At 40.9% G+C, this 22,915-nt stretch overlaps 1 protein-coding gene across 1 annotated transcript; it reads right to left on the bottom strand.

Annotated features, from left to right (window-relative positions):
• Nucleotides 1-1,460: 1,460 nt before the first annotated feature.
• CARTPT (CART prepropeptide) lies at nucleotides 1,461-3,614 on the bottom strand. Its single transcript, XM_010949313.3, has 3 exons — nucleotides 3,383-3,614; nucleotides 2,858-2,941; nucleotides 1,461-1,997 (listed from the first exon to the last, which is right to left on the bottom strand). Exons 1-3 carry the CDS (start codon nucleotides 3,539-3,541, stop codon nucleotides 1,890-1,892), a joined length of 351 nt encoding a protein of 116 aa, XP_010947615.1. The 5' UTR covers nucleotides 3,542-3,614; the 3' UTR covers nucleotides 1,461-1,889.
• Between the last annotated feature and the right edge of the window lie 19,301 nt (nucleotides 3,615-22,915).

Below are 22,915 nucleotides of genomic sequence, written 5' to 3'. Positions count from 1 at the left end.
TCCAATAACATTTCTTGCTTTCAGGGGAAACACCCCAGAATGAAACGGGAAGTAGTTCTAAATGTTATCCCTAAGGGTCCTGTCTATGTAATAACTGATGATTAATGCAATTTCCTGATCTTATTTATTTAGGATTGACATGATTGGGAAGTTAAGGTACTCAAGAAGGTTAGGATTTCAACTGAAATGCTTTCTGGAAATGTGTTGGACTATGAAACTATTAAATAACTCTTTTCAGTTTTTAAAGATTAAAATGCAACACATTCAATCACAACAAAGCCTGCCATAGAAGAATTCAAATGGAAATGTGGCCCCCCCAAAAAAATACAGTGGCACCCCAATGAGCTTATTAAAGAAAGAAGTGCTTTCTGGGAAATTTGGGAGTCCATAGAGCCTTTTCAGTTGCCCAGAGTGACATGGAGAGGAAAGACAAATCTTTGGAGTCAGAGAGATCATAGCTGAAATCATGATCTAGGATTCGGTGACTTTAGCTAGTTCTGTTTCCTCCTAAAAAAAAAAAAAAAAAAAAAAAAGATAGTAATATCTTGAAGGATTATTAGGGAGATTAGCCATGCTAACAGTAACAAGAAAAACACTGCAAAAGGCAATGTGTATGAGAATATTTTCTAACAGAATACTCTAGCTTCCCAGGAATCAGTGGAAGGACTTTATTTTTAAATTCTACTACCATACAGATGCCTCCTCAATTTGCATTAGGAAAAAGCATCAGTTCCTCTCCTGATGCTGCTTCCTAACTGTTATTTAGTTCAGTTTACAGCCTCAGAAAAGTGACCTCAGTTAAGCACTCAGAAACATTTAAAGGCTCCTAAACTTACATTTAAGTTCTTTTATTTCTTGAGTTGAATCTGCCCCCATTGATTTTCACTTGTTCCCCTTGAAACTATTTACTGAAATGACTATTTTTCCTTTAACTGAGAATATTTCCAAGATTATGTATTAAATAGGGGGAACAATTGGGTCTCACACCTGAAATAGCTATTTCCTTTCCTTTGGACAAATAACCCCTAAAGAGTCCATTTTTTTTAATCAATGTGTATCTTCTAATAAAGGAGTTGTCAAAACAAAAGTCCTATTTTTTTCTAATTGCTTTTAATGTGGCTAAAGTCTGAAACAATTTATCTTGTATTGGTCTCTCTGTCAGAATTAAGGGTTCTAGCTAAAGGTTTTAATAAACAAAATGTATCAACTCCAACCATCTTTATTTCATCACACACACACACACACACACGCACGCACACTGCATCACTGCAATCAAAAGAAAATAGTGTACCAAAGCTTGTGTGGCAAACTCCTAATTAATGATGAAAACTCCTTGGAGCCAGGGTGCTGTTCTCCCAATAGACCGCTATTTTTAAAATATTTCTCTTTGAAAACAACAGCATGATTAATCCCACCATTCCTACTTAAATTACTTATGTAGAAACAACAGTGCACTATAAGCAATTATGAAAAACACTTTATTATGTATAATTTGTACATGCTTCAATTTGTGATGCTTGGGGTGATTTACTTTCCAGGTTGTGATGTCATCTACCAAGATTCACTAGATCTAATTTTCACCCTGCCATGCCACCTACAAAAATACAATTATTAAAGCAAAGTTCTCCTTCTTTACTCTAAATATACACAAAGCTTTTTCAGACAGATAAAATACGAAGAGAATACTTTGCACACATATCAACACCATACAAGGCATTACCCTTCACACTAACATCTAATGTGTTCTTTTATTTGGAAACAGCAGGAAAAGAGACCCCTTTTCCTCAGAGGGAAATGCAAACTTGCTACTAAAGCCAAACTCCAGGGATGAAGGTGTGGTCCTCGGGGGAACGAAGCGGGGTGAGGACTTATGGTGAAGGATGGGTGCCTCATAAGCATTTCAGAAGGAAGGAATTGCAGGAGGTTCCTCGGGGACAGTCACACAGCTTCCCAATCCTAGCTCCTTTTCGCACCGCGCACTGCTCTCCCGCGTCACACTGCAAACAACACAATGTGTAGTCACCCTGCAAGAGCATACCCATGCCCCCAACAAACATATCTCCCCATCAACACAATGTCGACCTTGTGGGAGAGGTGGATGGGCCCTATCACCATTACCATGGGTCTAAGTGTAGTCAGGCCTGAAAGGCAGGAAGTCTTGTGCTTATAATTTCAATGAGAGAACATAAAAAGAAAGAAGTTTAAATTACTGAACCCCTCCTACTTTCTTTTACCTTTTGTGGAGAAGTACATTTCCTGGCTTCTTTAAATGTTCATCCAAAAGAAAAAAAAAAATCAACCAGGCCTTTTATCTAAGAAATAAACAATGAACCTATATATTCTCACAACTCCTGCTTCCTGTGTCCACCTCCTCATCCCAAGAAGAACGGTTTAGGTGTGTGTGGGTGTGTGTGTTCTTCAGGGAAGGTGACCAGACCTGAATCAAGATTTTTGACCCTAGAACTTAAGATTTTAAAAACTGGCAGTGCTCTGGAAAACCAGAAGAAAGCTGAAGGAAAAAGAACTGACTGGATTTAAAGGCTCTTCCAACTCAGAGAATTTTGAGAGGTTAAAAACAAAACAAAATAAACAAACAAACCCCACCACATTTTCAGGAAATACTCCACACAGATCCAAGAGCTGATTCCTGGCACAAGCTGTTCAGTCCTCCAGTATGGCCAAACTACTCTTTAACCTTAGAGACCAAGGGGCAAGGGAAACAAAGGGGAGCCCACAAAATTCTGCAAACACATTATCTGAATTATTAGCTAAATTCTGGGAAGAAGGTTGTGTATAAGACTCAGGGTGGTATATTTCCTCTTTGAAAAGCATAAGGAGGGTGACCACAAAGTCTTACCATGGGGACTTGGCCATACTTCTTTTCATAAATTGGAATACGTTTACTCTTGAGCTTCTTCAGGACTTCCTGCAGCGCTTCGATCTGCAACACACCACACCCGGAGCCCCGAGTTGCCACCTTGGCTGCGAGCCCAGCCCAGGTGCTCACTTCCAGCCCTAGTTATAAGGAACCCCGGAACCACACACTCCTCCCCGGACTCCACAAAGAGCTACATTCAAGGGATGGAAACTTGGTGAGTGCTGTCCCACGTAGTGAGCGCTGTCCCACGTACTGACCGCAGGTCCAGGAGCCGCGGAGACTCCTATTGCTTCAAGGAGCCGGGATGAGGGATTCGCTCTAAAGACTGTCTGGAGCCCGTGGGCTCGAGACGTTCGTCGGGTGACAGGGGAAGCCGGGACTTCGAGCCCATCACCCCGAGCCCTGACCTTGGGAACAGTGGTGGGGAGGCGGGTAGAGAAGGACCCGTACAAAAGAAAGGAACTCGCGGCAGCCCAGGGAAGTCTGGGGCGAGGGGATACCGACCAGCTCCTTCTCATGGGAGGCATCCTCCACTGTGGAGTAGATGTCCAGGGCTCGCGGCTGGAGCTCGGCGTCCTCCTGGGCAAAGGCGCCCAGCAGAGGTAGCAGCAGCAGCAGGGTGGCACCCAGGAAGGGAAGCAGCCGCAAGCGGGGGCTCTCCATGGTGCTGAAAAACGGCGCTGCTGGGGCACTCCGCGCTCCCGCCTTTTATAGCGAGCCAGAGTCGGGGCTCAGGAGGAAGGAGGGGGCGCGGAAGGAAGGGGGTGTGGAGGAGGGTCCGGGTCAACCGTCTGTAGGCAGCGCTTCGCCACCGCTTGACGTCAATGCCCGCCGGGCTGCAGGCGCCCCGGAAAGAGGCTCTGCGCACAGATGGGCAAGAGCACGGAAAACAGGGACCCCGCGCCCCCAAGTGCTGTCAGCCCCGCGGCAAGGGACGCTCCCAAGAGGCCTGAGCTGAAGCCGAGGGGCGAGAGGTGAGGGATGGAGAGCGGGCGGGGACTCGGAAATGGAAAATGACTTCGAGTCAAGCCACAGATAGAAGAGTCTCACCATCACCTAGCAGCGGCGGCAGCAGCAAAATCCACCTCACCAACCCTGCACTGCTTCTTACCCCAGCCCCATATGTGGCAGCAAGAAGAGGGTGTTGCCTCCAGGCAGGTATATTTGCTGAACACCTTGCTGGACACTCTGTTGGGGAGGAGAGGCACAGTACATGAAAGAAGGAAATCATGGCCTTCCTCACCCTGGGTTCTTTGATGGAGTCTGTGTGGTAACAAGAAAAGAAGTAAAACAGACTAATCCCAATTCAGCAGCAGTGTAGAGAGTGCAGAGAGCCAGATTCTTATTTCAGTCCTGGCTCCACCACTTACAAGCTGTGTGACTTTGGGCAAAATAAAGGATACAGCCTCGTCTTTTGTAAAACCGGAAATTTTAAATGTACCTCACAATGTTATCAGGAAAGTGGAATGAGAGATGAGGTATGTAGAACCCGTGGCCCTTAGCACAATTAGCACCAAACCTCCCTGTCCCTCTCCACTGAACTTTAATGCTACCCAGACAAGTGGCTGTGTGCAGTATCTCAGCTTTTCCTCAGGGCAAATTCAACCATTCTCAGAACCCTTCCTACCCACTATCCCTCCTGATATCTAAGAAGCCTGTCTAGAAAGAAAGTAAAAAGGGTGGAAAATGCAATTTTCTGGTCATGGAAATATCTCCAGAGAGCAAAAGTCAACAGTGAGCCAGGTCCTCAGTGACTTGTGAAGACACTGTGTTGTTGTTGTTTTTTTAAAGACTGGAGTTCTTAGAGCCTGAATGCAAATGAAAGTCCCTGTAGGAGAGGCAATGTTTTCCCACTTAGACCCAGAAGCTTATACCACCTGCCTGCCCACCTGGTTTCTTCCTTTACCACAGCCTCTTTCTCTCAACTGTTCCTGGATCCATCCACTCTTGTCCATCCCTGTTACTCCCACCCCATTCCTGGACAGCTGCCCAACCTACTTCATGCCTACTCCCAATCCCCACCAATCTTTTCTTGCTTTCTTCTGATCTATGTCACCTCTAGTCAGAGTGTTTTTCCCCTTAAAATACACTAATGGCTTCCCATTCTAATAAACACTGAATCTAAATTCCTTATCCTGACATACGTGATCTGTACCCCTCTCCAACCTAATGTTCTACCATTCTGCCCCAGGCCTCTCCATTCCAGGCTCAGGAGCCTTCTTTTTGGTCTTCTAAGAGGCCAAGCTCATTCCCACTGTGAGGGCTTTACACCTACCTTGCCTGGAAAGGTCTTACTTCATCTCCAAAAGATTGACTGTTTCCTGTCACTTAAATCTCAGTTTAAATGTCCTTGACCACTCCATCTAAAGTATCCACTGATTTATTCTCCCACAGATTTATTGTTTAGTAGACGATTTGGGTTATTGGGACCGTTAATACATAATATGTGTCTGATATTTCAATTATCAAGTATTTAACAGTTACTCAAATGCACACTGGGAAGCAATTCAAGAAGTAATACCTCCTCTAACAAATAGCACACATATTAACAGCATCAAAATATTTTCCTTTGGGGTAAATGCAACTTGAAAATTAATCTAGCACCTCCCCTAGCTCTGCCTTTCACACATACCTTTCAATTCCATACAACAAAACTTCAGTAGCAACACATATTACCATTTAAACCTTACAGACACACATTGGCACTCACTGCAGAAACTATTTCCAGGGACAAAAGTGTACTAAGCTTTAGAAGAAAAATAGTCCCAAATAAAATTTTAGCCCATCCTTCTGTAAAGATTGGGATATTCCCAATGTAATATTTTCTCTCAAACTGTGTTCTATCCAGATACAAGCAACAGCTTTTCCTTGGTGCCACTCCTATTGGAAAAATAGCTCAAAAGTTCAAGTCCTGCTGATGTTGGGTTGATGTTATCCTCTTCATGTGAGGAGGACACCACATTTAGTTGGGTTGGGAAAGGGACCCTTGGACAATTCTGTGAAGCAAGCCAAGGATATCTTGGTAATTTACATGCTGCAATACTTCTTCCACCTATGAACAGAATGACTTGATAAACTGTCTTAAGGAATCACGTGGTACAGAAAGACTCAGGCCATTTTCCAATCAAAGACAACTTAAGTAAGTTATAACAAGGAAAGGCATAAAAGTATGAGATATTCTACAGTCTTTACACCATGCCCTGTCAGGAGAATTTACATATTCTTGCTACTTTATATGACTGCATTAGGGGAAAAAAGCCCATCTTTTTAAAAATTGTTTTTCTTTATTTGCATTCTTTTTTATTGAAGTATAGTCAATTTACAATGTTGTGTCAATTTCTGGTGTATAGCATAATGTTTCAGTCATACCTATACATATATATATTCGTTTTCATATTCTTTTTCATTAGAGGTTACTACAAGTAACTGAATACAGTTCACTGTGCTATACAGTATAAACTTGTTGTTTATCTATTTTATATATAGTAGCTAGTATCTACAAATCTGGGACTCCCAATCATCCCTTCCCACCCCCACACCCCCTGGTAACCACAAGTTTGTTCTCTCTGTCTGTGAGTCTGTTTCTGTTTTGTAAATAAGGTCATTTTTGTCTTTTTTTTCAGATTCCACATATAACCAATATCACATGGTATTTTTCTTTCTCCTTCTGGCTTACTTCACTTAGAATAACAATCTCCAGGTCCATCCATGTTACTGAAAAGGGCATTATTATATTTTTTATGGCTGAGTAGTATTCTAGTGGGTCTGTGTGCACGCGCGCACGCATGTATACTACAACTTCTTTATCCATTCATCTGTCGATGGATGTTAGCTGTGGGCTTGTCATAAATGGCCTAAAAAAGCACATCTTTCATGCCCCCCAGCAAGGAAAGTCATAATTGGATTTAATCACTATTTCTCATCTTAGAGATAGAAATGGGAGTCATGTTGCCTCGCAAAGAGAAGCAGTGACCAGTATGCATCTGTGGAGATTTACTACAGACAAATCTGTCTCAACCACTCCTTCTAAGATAGAGTAGGAGTTCTGCTCTTTGAAACAGCTGAATAAAGGAAATCTCATCAGCAGAGAGCTGAGAAACTAGTGCCAGTAACATCTACTTTTAATGCACTGTTATCTGAGAGAAAAATTTAAAAGACTGGAAAAACTTCTTCTGACTGATGTCTATCTCTTGGAGTTCTAGAACTTTCACTATGAAAATTAAACCATTAATTGATTTGTGACTTGGCAAGAGAACAGAGTCTACACTGGTTTTGGTCTTAAAACCCTTAAAATATAGAGGCTGGTCAATATTACTAAATAATAACTCTAGAAGCCCTAAAATGTTAAATAATGAGAAGACCACAGAGAATCAGATGCAAAAATGATGTTTTTCCCAAACGCCAGTTCCTCTCTCCCTCCTTCAAATTTTGAATAATTTCGCTTCCTATATGGCCCACAATAGCACTGACCTTTTGAATTATCCTATTGCTCAAATGTCAGACTGCTTTGTTGTCCATAACCCCTTCTCATTCCCTCCCCAGCCAAGTCTTGTTCAACAGTAAAAACTTCCTCAGTTTCAATTGATTTCTTAAATTCTCAAATATTTGTATTTAAGATTGTTTCTTTTTACATGTATTTGCTGCACTTTCCCCCAACTTAAACATCACTCTGTTCTCTTTGGTACACATTTGTAATCTCTTAGATGGCACACTTTCATTTCTACATTGTCTGCTCTCCACCCTCCCTGCCTCCAGAAGACAGATTACTTTCCATTGACACTCATCTTCTGTTTACTGACTTTCAGTCCATTGCCTTTCAAAGGAACTGGTGTTCACTCTGTTCTGACTAAACATCTTTACCACTATCTAAAAGAAAATAATCTTTTAGGGAAGGACATTTGGTGTTGGTGCTAAATTGGGAGGTGTTGAAGATGCAGTAGGGAAGAATATGTGCTTTACAGACAGCCTCTGAAGGAGTAAAACAGGGGAAATTAGACAAAGCCTTCCATTATTTTTTTATGCTCTTAATTAAAAGGCTTTCAATTTCAAGGTTTTTGATTTTTAAAAATATGAATGCCCAATATGTTGACAGCACTACTAAGTGACAGGAGGACTGCTAAGATAAAAACGAGACACAGTTTTTGCCATTGATCTTTGGGTCTCGTCATGCCCACAAATACCCATAATACAACAGCTCAGTGAAATGAGGGTCTTAATAGAGAAAAAGAAGCCCAGAGAATCAGAGATTAATTCCCTCTAAAGATAGGAAGCTTCATGAAAAAATGGCGTATGAGCTGCTGGGTCTTAGCAGGTGGTTAGAATTTCAGTGATAACAAACATTCCACTCTGGGGCCTTCGGTGCAAGCAGTCTGTGTAAATGAAGTCACAGAGCAAGGACATCTGGGGCAATACTAGCTGCTCTGGGTTGCTGGTAAGTAAGGTACATGGAGAATGTGAGAGGTGGCAATGTGTAAAGGGAAACAAGACTGAAAAACAACAGTAGAGCAGAAAAAAGAAAATCCAGAGCAGCAATAAATAGTTCTAAATTTACAGAAGAGATAAACAAGATTATACTGTATAGCACAGGGAAATATATACAAGATCTTGTGGTAGCTCACAGTGAAAAAAAATGTGACAATGAATATATGTATGTTCATGTATAACTGAAAAATTGTGCTCTACACTGGAATCTGACACAACATTGTAAAATGACTATAACTCAATAAAAAAATGAAAAAAAATAAACAAGGACCTACTGTATAGCACAGGGAACATGTTCAATTTCTCGTAATGAGATGTAATGGATATATATATATATATATATATATATATATGTATGTATACGTGTAACTGAATCACTTCGCTGTCCACCTGAAAACTAACATTGTAAACTGACTACACTTCAATAAAAAATAAGAATTAAAATTTAAAAAAAAAAAAGTTCCACATTTGAATCCCATGAACAGGAAGCAGGAGAACAGGTGAACCCAATTAATACAATTTTCCAGTACTAACACTAAAAGCAAGTTTTTTAACCTGAAAGGTCTACCCTAAGAAAAGTAGCCCATGTGAGGATATAGAGAAGAATCACTAATGAAGACATAATTGTCTCAGGACAAAGAAATCTTTCTCTGGTTTCTTTTGCACGGCATACCTGGAGTGTAGCAGATGGAGTGCCACACCTAGCCCACACTCCCTATGCCACCTTCATCCCATCTTCTCCTCTAACTTTTCTGGGTCCAGGTCTCCTAAGCTTATAGGAAGTATAGGATTAGCACTAAGGCAGCAGACTAGAGTGCACCAAGAGATGAACTAGATTACTGATACTGAGCAACATGAATCCTTCAATGGCCGCTTGTTGCCTATAGTTTCTAGTTAATTTTCACAGCATGGTGTCAACATTTCGGATAATTTGTTCCTAGCCCATATTTCCAATTTCATTTTCCTCCATTCCCAACAAGTCCTATCAGATATCTCATATTTTATTTTGCAGGCACACCATACTTATTTCTTGATTTTGCACTGAACTAGAGAAATAGACTAGGTTATACTAACTAATAAGCAATCCAAAATCTCAGTGACTTGAAAAAAAAACAGATATATTTCTCACTCATGTCATATGTGCATCAAGGGCAGACAGAGTGGTAGGTTCATCACAGATGCTCAGGGATGCAGGCTGACACAATAGTCACCATGTCTGATGTTATCGGTTGTGTTCCAGAGGGAAAAAAGAGCTCTGTTCAGTCTTGAACATACTATTTAAAGCTCTGGGCCAGAAGTGGTTTTCATTTTTGTTTCCAACTCACTAGCTTGAACTAGTCACACATCTCTATCAAAGTAAGAAGGACAAAATAAGAAGTGCAGTGTTGACATGTACCTAGAATGCATTAATGACTACCATGTGCTCTTTGCACCTATATCTCTGCCTCTGTCCATATCCTTCCCGTGAACCACACCCTGAACATCTAAAAAGCTCATGCTTCAAGATACATCCTACCTGGAGCCTTCCTCATTCACTGCTCCATCACACCACCAGGTTTGCCTTGTTTTGTTTCCACAGATTTTTGTACATACACTTATTAAAACACCTCACCTGCATTATACCATAGTACCCAATGTCTACCTCACTTGCTAGACAAGATCTTTGAGTACAGATAATATATCTAATCACCTATGTATTCCCTCATCTGACAAATAGACGAGGAGAACATTAGTTGCTATGAAATGAACAATTACCTTTATACATTAGCAAGATGACCATTCAATAAAGTACACAATCTATTACAGAATGGATTCATCCAAGCAGCTCAAAAGCACTAACAATTTACTATCCATAAACACCGTTATTGCCCTTGTAGGAGGGGAAAAAATGTGCCAGAGGGGGTAAACTTGTTTCATAGTAGTCAGTTTCAGAAGTAGGATTTCTGGGGTTCGGATTATGGCCTCTCTTAACATTTTTTCCAACAAGGGCATTTCAGTTGCAAAATGGAAAAATTTTCCCAAATGCAAAACTTGCTGTGTCACTAGGAAAAAGGATATTGTCTCCACGCTCTTGTTATAGACTTCTACTTCTTTGCTTTCCCCTCACATTCTCCATGGTGCAATATGGAAAGAAAACTGGAAAAGGATCACATCCTAAAAAAAATCTTGGGAAGTTTAAAACCTGTCCCTAATCACCAATCTCCATATTATAGACATAAAGAAGTGATTCCTGCGCTGGGCAGGGGTTTGGCTTAAATGGCATCTAAGGTCACTTTAAAAACCACTATTCTGAGACTCTTTTTTGCCTCCTTCAAAACTCATCGAAGTGAAGTCTATTTCTTTTGACATAAACTATAACCTCAGGAGAAACAGAATACCATCTGGCATGATCCAAAGAGGCAGGGCCTGAGGGCAAAAGTATATTTTATAGGAAGAAAGATTTTCAACAAGTTTCTTCTTTACTTTTTAGAAGATCTCTGGCCCTGACATTACTGTGCATCAACAAAAGTTTCATCTGGTTCTAGTTTTAAGAGTAGATTCATCATGTTGGCTTGGCTTACCAGCTAAGTCAGACCCCACTTCTCCTGCTCTGCAAGCTAGACGGATTGACATTCAGATCTGTTCTTCCCATCAAACTGCCTCACTAAAGCCAGCCTGGCAAGACCTCTGAGATAGGCTAGCAATCATTCCTTAAGCTTCTCCAACATTTGCAGGAAGTCCACAGGGAACTGTGCTTACTATACAGGAAGGGGAGATTAGAGTGGGACTTAGAACAGACTGAAATCCAGAGAATGGCATGCTTGCTCAAGGTTATATGTCAAGTTTTCCTCTCCTATTAAGTGATTGCTGGAAGACAGTTGTTTGAAAACCCAGTTTAACCTCAATAACAGGATTATGGACAAGGAAGGTTCTTACATGTCTATACAAAAGAAGCTTAGAGAGTTTAAGGAAGGCAATCCAATTAGAAGAGTGGTGCCAGAGGGGCATGCCTTAAAGCTGCATTTGCCAGAGTTCACTGTTTTAGGGGGAATCTTAGGGAGGTGACAATGGCGGTTATGGAGATGATAAAAAAAATCCTCAGCTTTCTTCAGTGCCCCATATTCTCTTAACTTTCCACCCTTCTCAGGAAAAGATAGTTCTTTAACAGTTCTCCCCTCTCTTAGGCTCTGGGGCCTCTACACCCATTCATCTGAGGGTGTAAATGTAAGTCACTGAGCTTTGGGGGTCATTTGTTACTGAAGCATAACCTAATACTTCAGGTAGATAGACTACTGTATCCATCAACATATCTCATAGATCGTATTCATTATTTATTGCTGCATAACAAATTACCACAAAACTTAGTGGCTTAAAACAACCTATTCTTTGTTTTAAATTTTTAAAAATTTTTATTTTTCTGAGGGGGAAGGTAATTAGATTTGTTTATTTTTGGTACTGGGGATTGAACCCAGGACCTCATGCTAAACATGCACTCTACCACTTGACCTATAGCTGCCCCCTAAAACAACCTATTCTTATTATGTCACCATTTCTGTGAGTCAGGAATGCGGTGTGGATTAGCTAGGTTCTCGGCTTCAGGGTCTGTCATAGGACTATAATCAAGATATCAGCCCAGGGTCTCTCAAAAGGCTGCAATCACAAGATGTTGTCTAGGGCTGCATTTATCTCCAGGCTCAACCAGGGCAGGATCCAATTCCAAGATAACTCAGTGGTTGTTGGTAAGATTCAGTTCCTCATAGGCTGTTGGACTGAGGCTTCAGTTATTTGCTGGCTCTTGCTCAGAGGACACTCCCAGTTCTTTTCAAACAGCCCTCTCCATCCAGAGCAAGCATGAGAGAAGAGCCTGAGAGAGAATGCCAGCAAAAGAGCAGTCCTCGGAAAAGGCAAGAAACAGAGTCTCCCTGAGAGTATGCAGAAAGAACACAGCCTTCATTTAAGCCCAGTAAGACCCATCGTGGAATGGGTAAGATAATAAATTTGTGTTATTAAAAAAAAAAAAAAAACGAGCATTCATCTCTCCTAACTTAATCACCGAAGTGACATTCCATCATTTTTGCCAAATTCTATTCACTAGGTCCTGCCCACACTCAAGGGCAGGGGACTGCATAAAGCCGTGACTATCAAGAGGCAGGGATCATTGGGAACCACATTAGAAACTGTCTACCACAATGATTTTGTCCAAAAAAAAAATTAAATTAACAAGAATCGTGCAAGAGCCTAAGCTTGAGCGGTGAGGTGAAAAAGAGAATTGCAGTTTATAACTGGGTTCTGAAATCCAAACAGTCTAACTAAATACACTGCTTAACACATAGAAGATATAGAAGTCAAGCCAGAACTAAAATTCAAATCAGTATTATTTCCACTAGACAGAGATAAGTAAAAAATTATATAGCAATATAAGACAAATTGCATTCAACTGGAACAGAAGCTAGGTTTTCAACTGCTAATTGAATTGTCAAATAAATCATTTAGACAATGAGTGAATAAGAAGTGTAGGGAAGGCAAGCTTTTAGGCTGGGGAAATTGAAAAGGTAGGTCATGGTACAAGCCAGGCTTTGAATGATGGAATTGTTGGAGCAGAGAAGGGGAAAGTGTTCTTGGCAAGGGACTGGCCAAGCTGGCTTCTTCAAGGAATGCTAGTGTCATTGGGAAAAATTGCCCCAAATGATTCTGATATAACCTGACTGACAGATCCTCCCTGGTTGATGAGAACTGCTCAGGGGATCCTTGCATCATCTAGTGAGGGGTCAGGGAGTATGCTTTGCCCTACAAAGATCTCCAAGGCCAAGTCTTTTCAGGATTCCAATACGCTGTCCTTATAAAACGTGAATAGCTCAATAGCTGAGCCATGAGACTATACCCATTATAGATGGGTAGATTCAAGTTACTTCCAGTTCAGCAGAAACTACCATGACCCCCTCATCTAAGAGGTCATGAGCACACCCCAAGGGGCTTTCCAAGAGTGCCTGATGTGCACAGATAAACCTCCAAAACATAATAAGTAATTAAACCTTGAAGAAATACTTATTTATATTCATCTTGAGCAAACACTGTGTTCCCAATTCTGTAGGCAATAAAACTGGTAACTTAAGTAACTGGATTCAGGTCCCTAGACAAGTGGGAAGGAAGCTGGACCCAAATCCTCTGAAGAAAACTACTGTTTTCTTTCTTACACCTTCCTTCCATTTTAATATTATCAATTTGATCATTTTTTAAGGAGGTGAAAAAAAGAGGGAGCAAAAGAGAAGGAGAAAATGAAACTCAAATTCTAAAATAATTTTTAAATATGGCAAAAGACATTGCCTAATGACCAAGATCTCCCTTGCTGCCTGAAAACCAAAATTATTTTCTGTGGGAAGCTGCAAAAATGGCATGTTGAGGATCCAAGTGCAAGCTCTGACTTTCCAAATGTGAAATAAATGGGACTGGCTCTGTTATGATGGAGACATTAATGCCAGGTAGATGGGAGAAGCCTTACAGCAAAGACCTCAGAGCAAAGATCTCAGCCTATGCCTGCCTGATGAGGAGGGTCCCTGAAGAGCCACAGTGACAAGCATTTGTAATGCTTTATACCCAAGTGCAAATGTCATTTTCTGCCATTTGCTCTCTTGGCCAGGGCAGCCTTGAATGAAGACATCGCTGATGGACATGGCCTTTGCCTAGCACCCTGCAGCAGGGGCTGGAATGGATGGAAGCTGTAGCTTTGCCCACGGCAGCCACCAGATACACACAGAGACCAATGAACTTCAGTGCTTGCTAATAAAATTTCTCCTGAGGGGATTAAAAAAAAGACTTCAAAAAAACCTGTCAAGTTTATTTTTTATTATTATGTTTTATTTCTGAAGCAAAGATGGTCATAAAAGATCAAGTAGCTTCTAAATATCATTATCTGTTTCCTAGGAATCTTAAGATTTGACATAAGATAGTCTTGTTGTTTGAGCATTTCAAGGAAAAACTTTGAAATAATTCTCTCTTCCTTTCTCATCTACTCCCTCCAGAATTTTATGAAATATTAGCTCTGGAGGTGGGAAGATAAGTCATAAAGGCCCAATTACATGTGAGTAAATCAGGATGAGGTGAATGGGGCTAGCCCAGAGGGCTGGGAGACAAAAAATGTGGTGATCTTGATATAAGACTTCATAAGCCCATTTCTCTGACACAGAGACCTGAAGCTGGAGTGTTACTTATGGGCAAATCCTAAGCAGAGGTTCCTAACTTGGCTGCAGGTTATAATCACCTGGGGAGCTTTTTAAGCAATTCATCCTCAGAGACTCTGATTCAATCAGCATGGGACAGTATCCAGGTGAAGGCCATTTAAAAGCTCTGAAGGTAGAAGCCAGACTTTTCTCACTCTTTCAATGATCAGATGGCCTTCTTGGTGCCTACACACTGAACTGGCCTTTGGGTCAGTTAGCTTTGTTCTAGCCTTGGGACTGCAAACTCAGATATCTAGAGGGGCCAGGAAGTAAGGTAAGGCATGAAGAGGGCCAGATACAAGGTAACAGAGAGTGGCAAAACTTCTGATTTTTCAAAGGAGATGGAAATTTGGATTTTTACATGAAACTTTCTGATTTTAAAATGTTGACAACTGATTTAACATGAAACTTTTTGAAGCTGCACAAGGCAGCATCCTTGGTTCCCACTCACAGCACTTCCTAAGGTGGGTCCTCAGGTGACCTGGCTATCTCTTTCTCTCCAGGATAAACTAGCAAAATTAAGGAAAGAGAGAGCAGCTTTACAAAGCTTGATTGTATGACCTGGTAAACAATGGCCCCCATCAGTATGGGGAAGAGAGGCAGGTTCTCATTTATACCCTTGTGTCTTGACATTTAATAAGACGGTGGTTAAAGGGAGGGCACAGGAATATCCCCATAACCAAGATGGGTAACTCTGAGCCCAAGAGGCTTCACCAGACCTTAGAGAAGGATGTGCCACTGGGTCCAGGACTTCAGAAGAAATCCAACAAAAATAAGAAGGGGAATAACCGAAAGCCAAAAGATCATTGTTGAATCTTTTTGTTAAGATCACCAACCAGAGGGTGTGGGATATAGGAAATAGCACAGGCACTGAAGCCACTCACCCACTGCATAGCACTGGACAAACCAAACCATCCTCCAAGCCTCAGATTCCACACCCATAAAAATGGGTATAAAAATACCTCCCCCACAGAGTTGCAGTGATGACATAAAATGAATATGGAGCACCCAGCACAGTGCCTGGCATACAGAATTCAGCCCATAAATTCCCAATCAGAAAAGGCAAACATTTTCATTCCTTTGTGACAGAATTAAAGCATCTCAGAACACTCACAGTTGGAGAGCTCTCCCAAACACCTAATTCTATCGAACTCCTTTTGTTTATCTGCAACAGCTGATGAATACAGGTTCCTTCCACATAACTGAACACAGATAACAAATGCCTTCTCCCTTTGTAGCTCTTTCTTCCTTCCAGCATTTAATTAAGGGTCTAGTGATTCCTGTTGCCCTCTGAATTCCACCTGCCTTTACACGTAGTTCAGGTATATCAATGTATTACTATATTACTATATCACCTGCCACTCAGCTCACCAGGGTGTGAAAATGCCAGACCTTAACAGTCTGCATATGGCCACCTGACAGAATTACCCTTAGGGAAGAGAACTTTTCATCCTCTTCAGATACAGAAACATCACCCAGGAGACCAAAACGTCACCCAAGGCATTTTCTCCCAAACTCTTTCTGCAAAGCCCTATCTTGCCTCTAGTTCCCACAGCCAGTTCTGAAATCACATTTTCCATCTTGGTGGGCTCTGCATTCCACAAAGCAGCTACAGTCATGGCTCACCATCTTCCACGACATCTGTTTACATTCAATTTAATTTAAAAACATGTAGTGACTTCTATCTCCAGCCACTCTAAGGCCTTGAGGAGGTCAAGCTGAACAATACACAGCCCTTTGCCCGAGCTCCCGCAGTACTAAAATTACAGACCAAATTTGCTTAAGGGGAATACATCCCATCAGTGGTTAGGCAGCTTTTTATTAATATTTCTCTGCTCTGTATCTCTTCACCAAGACATCCATCTCTGATTCAGATTCCCTGACCCAGAAGTGGAGTGGCTATGACTATTAACTAATATAACTGGTTCTCTTGGTAATTTTTTATTCAGATAACATTGGTTTATAACATTATATAAGTTTCATGTGTACAACATTATATTTCCACTTCTGTGTACACTGCAGCATGTTCACCACCAAAAATTTAGTTTCCATCCATTACCATACAATTGAAACCCTTTACCTATTCTGCCCCCATCTCCAACTCCTTCCCCTCTGGTGACCACTACTCTGTTTTCCATATCTACACATTTGTTTTTGCTTGGTTTGGCTTACTCATTTATTTTGTTTTTTATATTCCATATATGAGTGAAATCAAATGGTATTTGTCTTTTTCCATCTGACTAATTCCACTAAGCATAATGCCCTCAAGGTCCATCCATGTTGTCACAGATGGCAAGATTTCATCTTTTTATGGCTGAGTAGTATTCTGTTTATAAATATATACCATATCTTCTTTATCCATTCATTCACTGATGGGCATTTAGGTTGTTTCTGTATCTTGTCTATTGTAAATAATGCTGCAGTGAACATAGGGGTGCATATATCTTTTTGAATTAGCTGTTACTGATTATTTAAAATTAAGAGCTTTTATGTGCAAATAGATCTTGAAGACAATCATGATATGATACCCCAAATATGCCACTTTATCATAATGATAATTTTGGTAAGAATTGGAGCTGAAGGCAAGTAAGAATCAACAGATGCAGAAAGAGTTCTCTCCCCTCCCCTTATCTGCCTAAAAGCAGAAAATAAATTTTCCTTTGTGAAAGTGTCCCCCTCCCCCATACCAGAAGAGGAGAGTGATCCTTATTAGCGAAGATGGAGAGACAGCACCAAGGTGAGTCTACAGAAACAAAACTTACTAAAATCGCCCTTATCTTTCATTAGTTTCCCGCATATACTTCCTAGGTGCTTCCTCACAATTTACTGTCCCTTGAAGTCCAAACCCTCTTTCTTTTGTTAAGAAAGGTATATAAGCTCCAGAGACTAACTGCTTCTTTGAGTTTCACTTCCTTTCTGTGAACTCCTGTGCACATAAATATTAATTAAAATTGTGTATTTTTTCCTGTTAATCTGTCTAATGACAGTCAAATTTGCAGGCCCCCAATCATTGAATCTAAGAGGTAGAGGAACAGATTTTCCTCCATAACAATTTCCTTCAAAGCAGATGTTCTTAGAGACAGCATACTTATACTCCAAACCTAAGCCGTGCACCCCCTTCTTGGAAGATTCATTGTAGTTTATTTAATTAGCAAACAATTATTGAGCCTGTATGCATGTAGGGCTGCTGGTGGAGAATTACAAACACTTATTTGCCCTTAAGCCATGGCTAGGCTGCTGGGGGTGGGATGAGGGGACATCAAACAATTCCAGCACAGTGTGAGATGAGCTCTAAAAGAGGAAAGCACAGAATGCTCCAAACTGGAACTCGCAAGCTGTGCTTCTCGCTCCTTCAAATCCCATGCTCCAACACAGCAGCCATAGTGATCTTTTTTAAATATAAACTGAGTCTTGTTCTTCCCCTGCTTATTTTCTTTGAAGGCTTACCCCTGCACTCAGAAGGAATTTCTAAGTCCTTTCATGGCCTACAATATGTATAGTGATCTGGCTCCTGCTGCCCTCTCCGCCCACATTCACTGGTTCTTTGAGCATCTACTAGACTGTTGGCCTCCACTCATGTCATTTCACACCACTCCCTTCAACCCTCACCTACTCCTGAGTGGTTTCTTCTCATCTTCTGTCTTTTGCTCTGTTGTCACCTCAAAGAGTCTTTCTCCAGCCTCTTAAAATAGCTGCCCTGTGTTTTTCTTAATTACAGAATTCTATTTCCTCCAGAGCACTTATCACTATCTGAAACGGATTAACTGTTCCCTTGTTAAATGTTTATCTTCCTCCACAGACTGCAAACTCAAAGAGGACGAGGATCTGGTCTGAGTGGAACAGTGCCAGGCACAGAGCATCTCGGGAATGAACGGTCCTGAATGAGGAAACGAGCGGAAGTCTGTCTTCTGGGCTGCCCCCCACCCTCCTCCCCTAACACACAGTCAGCCCCCCTCACCTGGCCATGGCCAGGCAGGTGCAGATGCTCCCACACACCTGGTACATCCAGCAATATCTCAGGGCCCCTTTGCAGCTGTGTTCCTGGTTTCCTGCCCCCACACCCACCCCCAGCCCCAGCCCCAGGAAAGTGGACTAAATGAAAACAGAAGCCCTTGTCTCCACTTCCCTCCTCATCCCGCCTCCACCTCCCTCCTCATCCCACTTCCACCTCCCATGCAGATAGTTTCTCTCTCTCTCTCTCCGCCTCAGTTTCTCAATCTCTCTCATGTACACACACACACAAACACACACACACACACACACACACACACCAGAGAAGCACACGTGCAAAGGGAGACACAAACTGCTCAACAGCATTTCCTGTGAGGTACAATTTTGGCTTTATTCTGAGATCTTAAACTCCTTGTCCCTCACTCCCAAGGTATACCCCAAAGGAGTCTATGCTGTGCCTTTGCTCTGGGGCTCCTGCAGAAACCCACCAAAAGTCAGCCTCAGGGAAGACACTGCCATTGCCACCCAGGATATCTGGTGTGACCAGAGTTTTCAATGGTGCCAGTGAGTGACTGTGAGTGCTGGGTGACATCATATATAACCTGGCACTGGACTTTGAATGTGGTACAGCACAAACTTCATCATAAGAACAAGAAAATATAGATTTGATGCCTCCAGAACAAAATGGCTAAGATCTCTTTTCCTAGGGATCAGACAGACTGAGCTGAAATGGGTGTTGATAATACCCACTGATTGCATCTCAAGGACCTAAACTAAGCCTGGGTCTTGTCGTCAGAAAGCTTATTCCTTTATAGCTGCATCTACTGGGAAAATTTTAGTTCTAAAATATATAGCATTAGAGAAATGGAAAAAACCTTTTACAATTGTATAGTGAAGAGGTGGGGGGATAATAACAATTTTTAGGATAGCATAGAGCTTACTGAAGAGGAGCTCTGAAGAAAAGACACATTAGTGTCTTAAGGGATACACTCAATAGACTGTGACATCAGAACCCCGCCATATATGCTAATAACATGCTAACAGAGCCCTTACTCTGGGCCAGGCACTGAGCAAAGCACCTGACAGGGATTTCTCATGTAAACTGAATATAAGGAATTACTCTACCATTTCCACAGGAGGAAACTAAGGCTCTGAGAGATTAAATAGTCACACAGCTTGTGAGCAGTGAGTCTGAGCCCCTTACCGCATGGCTCCACCAGTTCTCTCTGCCACTACCTCTGTGCTTTTGAACTAAGGGTCAGTGAGAAAGCCAGGGGAGGTAACCAGCTTAAAATCCACCATCCATTGCCATGTTGTCCTCTTCTTGCCCCCACCTAGGTGGCCTCATCACCAGCCACCCTAGGCAGGTGGCTCTCAAGGCTGCCACTTGGAAATAGGTCCTGTGGGAGCAGTGAGGAGAGCAAAGGGCCAGAGTGCAAAAGCCTCCAGACCCTCGCCTGCCACCTACTCACACAGCCCCCAACCACCCAGATCCAACGCCCCCGCCACACAAGACACAGATGACGTGGCTTTCAGACAGTAATAGTACTCAGCATTAGTCACCACATTGCTACTGAAACTGAAAGCAATGTGCTTTTAAAAAGCTGTTCTTTCAGTCCCTATAGACAGAGCTGAACCTAATGAGTGCCCTTTAAATATAATCTAGCATATGTTTCTTTCCTGATAATTACAATATTATAGAATTATGATAATTCTATAATAATAATAAAATAATAATAATAATAATAAATGGCTACTGTTTACTGAGTATCTACTACGACTCATATGCTTCACATAGATATTTCTCTTAAATAACTGTATCAGGAATAATGTACACTATACTAACATTTTAACAGTTATTAATTTAATAGTTAATAGTATCTTAATAGTATAAATATACTAAAGTATTTTATTCATCCATTTTAATTCATTTGTAAAATTAACAATTTCATTCTTTCAGACTTTTTTAGCAATTACAGTTTAGAATATGGCCAGGCTCTGTAAAGATTAACTCAATTAGTCCTCTTAACAACAGCATATTATTATCCCATTTTTTGCAGATGAGGAAACTGAGGCCCAGAGAGGGTAAGTAATTCACCCAAGGCCACACAGCAAGTAGGTAGCAGAACTGAGATTTGAACCCGAGCAATCTGATTTCAGGGTCAAAGCTTATTGCCTCTATGCTTTGCTGCTACAAATGATCCCAATGGCTAAATTCTTGAGAAAGCAAATGATAACTACATAAGACTAAAGATTGTGAAAAAAAAAAAGATTAGCAGATTCAGGCAAGACTCCATCTTGTGACAGTCAGAATCACATACAATTCATAGAAACACTTTACACACTGAATTGAGATCAAAATAAACAATAAGTGCTTAATGTTACATACTTTAGAGATTCTAATTTTTTAAGATTAAGTAAATAAAGACTTAGAAATGCTTATAATAGTTACAAGCATTCCTAACTGTAATTTGTTAGTGTCACCATTTATAAATCAACAGGAATGGTATGTAAGGGTGTTCCCTGAATACTCATGCTGTCACTGGATGCTCAGCTAAAACCCACATGCAGATGAACCTTGGAGAAATTTACTTGATTAGTTAACAAACAGCAACCTGCAAGGTTTACTGGTGGGAAATAGGTCACTCAGGTAGAATACATAATACGGCCACCATCATATAGCTGGATGAGTGGTGGAGCCAGGATTTGAAGCAGATATGATGCAAAGCCCACATCCTTTCTACTCACTACACTGCCTTTCTGAAAGAATAGGATAAGAAGGGATTTCAGTTATGTTTTCCTATAAAACCTTGAATTTATGTTAAAAGCTATTCATCAAGAGGGGATAAACAAACCTAGCACTCATAAAGTATAAATTCTCTGCCATTCTCTGATCTATTTTCTATCCTCCATAAATTCTGTATCCCCAGGGTCTTTCATAAATCATACTTGTTATCATTAAAAACATTATCTATTTAATTGTTTTTAGTTTGAAATTCTGTGAAATAAGTTTGCTATAAGCTTGGAATCCATGTTTTACAGTATTTCCTTTTAGTTTATCATAGACTAATTGATCCTTTCTTCCTTTTTCTAAATGACTTATTTTAACCCAAAATATATAGCAACTGAAACCAAGGAAACATATCTGTGGATTCTGTTATTAATTTGTTGTCTATTGTTACTCATTGAAATCATGATCCTTATCCCAAGGGTGACAGAATAATTCCGGACAAGACACCGTCTACAAAGCAGGTAAGAGAGAAACGAGGGAAATGGTTAGACCTCAACACATTTGGGTCACACTCAAAGAACAAAATGCCTGTAAGTTGTTTTTTCTTTAAACTGTTTTATTAAAAAGCACAATTTGGTTTGTTTTTGTTTGTTTTGTTTTAACTTCATCTCTGAGGCAAGTTTCTCCCCTTTCTTTGCTTCAAATAGCTAGCTAAGCCGCAGGTCATTCAAGATAATTTCCCAAATGTCAGGCACACATAGAAAAGGATAATGGCTGTAAGGTTTAAGACTCAGGCTGCTACTGACCAGAACTGACCTTCCTGGAATTGGAAGTCCAGCTGCCCCAAGCCCCAACAACTCAAAGAAGTAAGCTTCTAGACACACCTTCAGAACTGTCATCATGGTACTCAGAGACCTGAAGAGGAAATGTAGCTAAACCTGAATTTTCAACTTTCTTTTTGAGCCTACTAAAGGCTAAGAAAGGTCTGCTTGAGGGAGAGTGTAGAGTATATCCCTGAAAATGGACTTTACAAGAGAGAATGGACAGTCTTCTCTCCTGGATATTGAACTGCTTTCCATCAAAGCAGGACTTTCTGCTATTGCCTCACCCCCACCCCCACAGTGAAGTTCTCTTTTCTTCTATCTGCTCCTTTTTTTCTCTTTCTCTACAATTCTTCACTAATATGACATTTTGAAATACTCCACTTCTTGTCCAAAACTTAGTCACATCATCCAGTAATTATGTGACCTCCTTGATACACAGACAACTAAATAGTTTTTGGTTCAATGATAAGGCTTACTACGTCAGACAAAAGAAATAATGTTTTAAAACATCTTGTCCTCACAAATCATCACTCTTTCACATCTGCAACAAATGTCTACAATTAAGTATCGTGTGAATAAATAAAATTAAAATTTAGTTTTCTAATAAACCCTAATTCTTGGAGCAATAAAAACTGTTCATGTTGACAACATCCCTTTAAGACTTTTTTTTTCTGTTGGTCTCATGCGTTCACATTCAGTTAAATGCTCAAATGTGGATTCATTTATGGAATGAGGACACTTGTAGTATCTCCTTGGCCAAAGGTCCCTCTGGATGACTCCTGCCTCTGCCTCTAGGAGACAGTGTTCAACTCTGGAGAGTTTTTCCATTAGACATGGGTCATCACCATTCTCA

This window comes from Camelus bactrianus, chromosome 3 (assembly GCF_048773025.1).
Source record: "Camelus bactrianus isolate YW-2024 breed Bactrian camel chromosome 3, ASM4877302v1, whole genome shotgun sequence".
In the NCBI taxonomy this organism is placed as follows: domain Eukaryota; kingdom Metazoa; phylum Chordata; class Mammalia; order Artiodactyla; family Camelidae; genus Camelus; species Camelus bactrianus.
This window is presented reverse-complemented; position numbering and strand designations above follow the sequence as displayed.

Coding starts and splice junctions, on each gene's coding strand:
- CARTPT (XM_010949313.3), bottom strand. CDS start 3,541: ATGGAGAGCCCCCGCTTGCGGCTGCTTCCCTTCCTGGGTGCCACCCTG. Junction 2,942..3,382: donor CCTCCCATGAGAAGGAGCTG/GTCGGTATCCCC, acceptor GGTGTGTTGCAG/ATCGAAGCGCTGCAGGAAGT. Junction 1,998..2,857: donor AGTATGGCCAAGTCCCCATG/GTAAGACTTTGT, acceptor TGTTGTTTGCAG/TGTGACGCGGGAGAGCAGTG.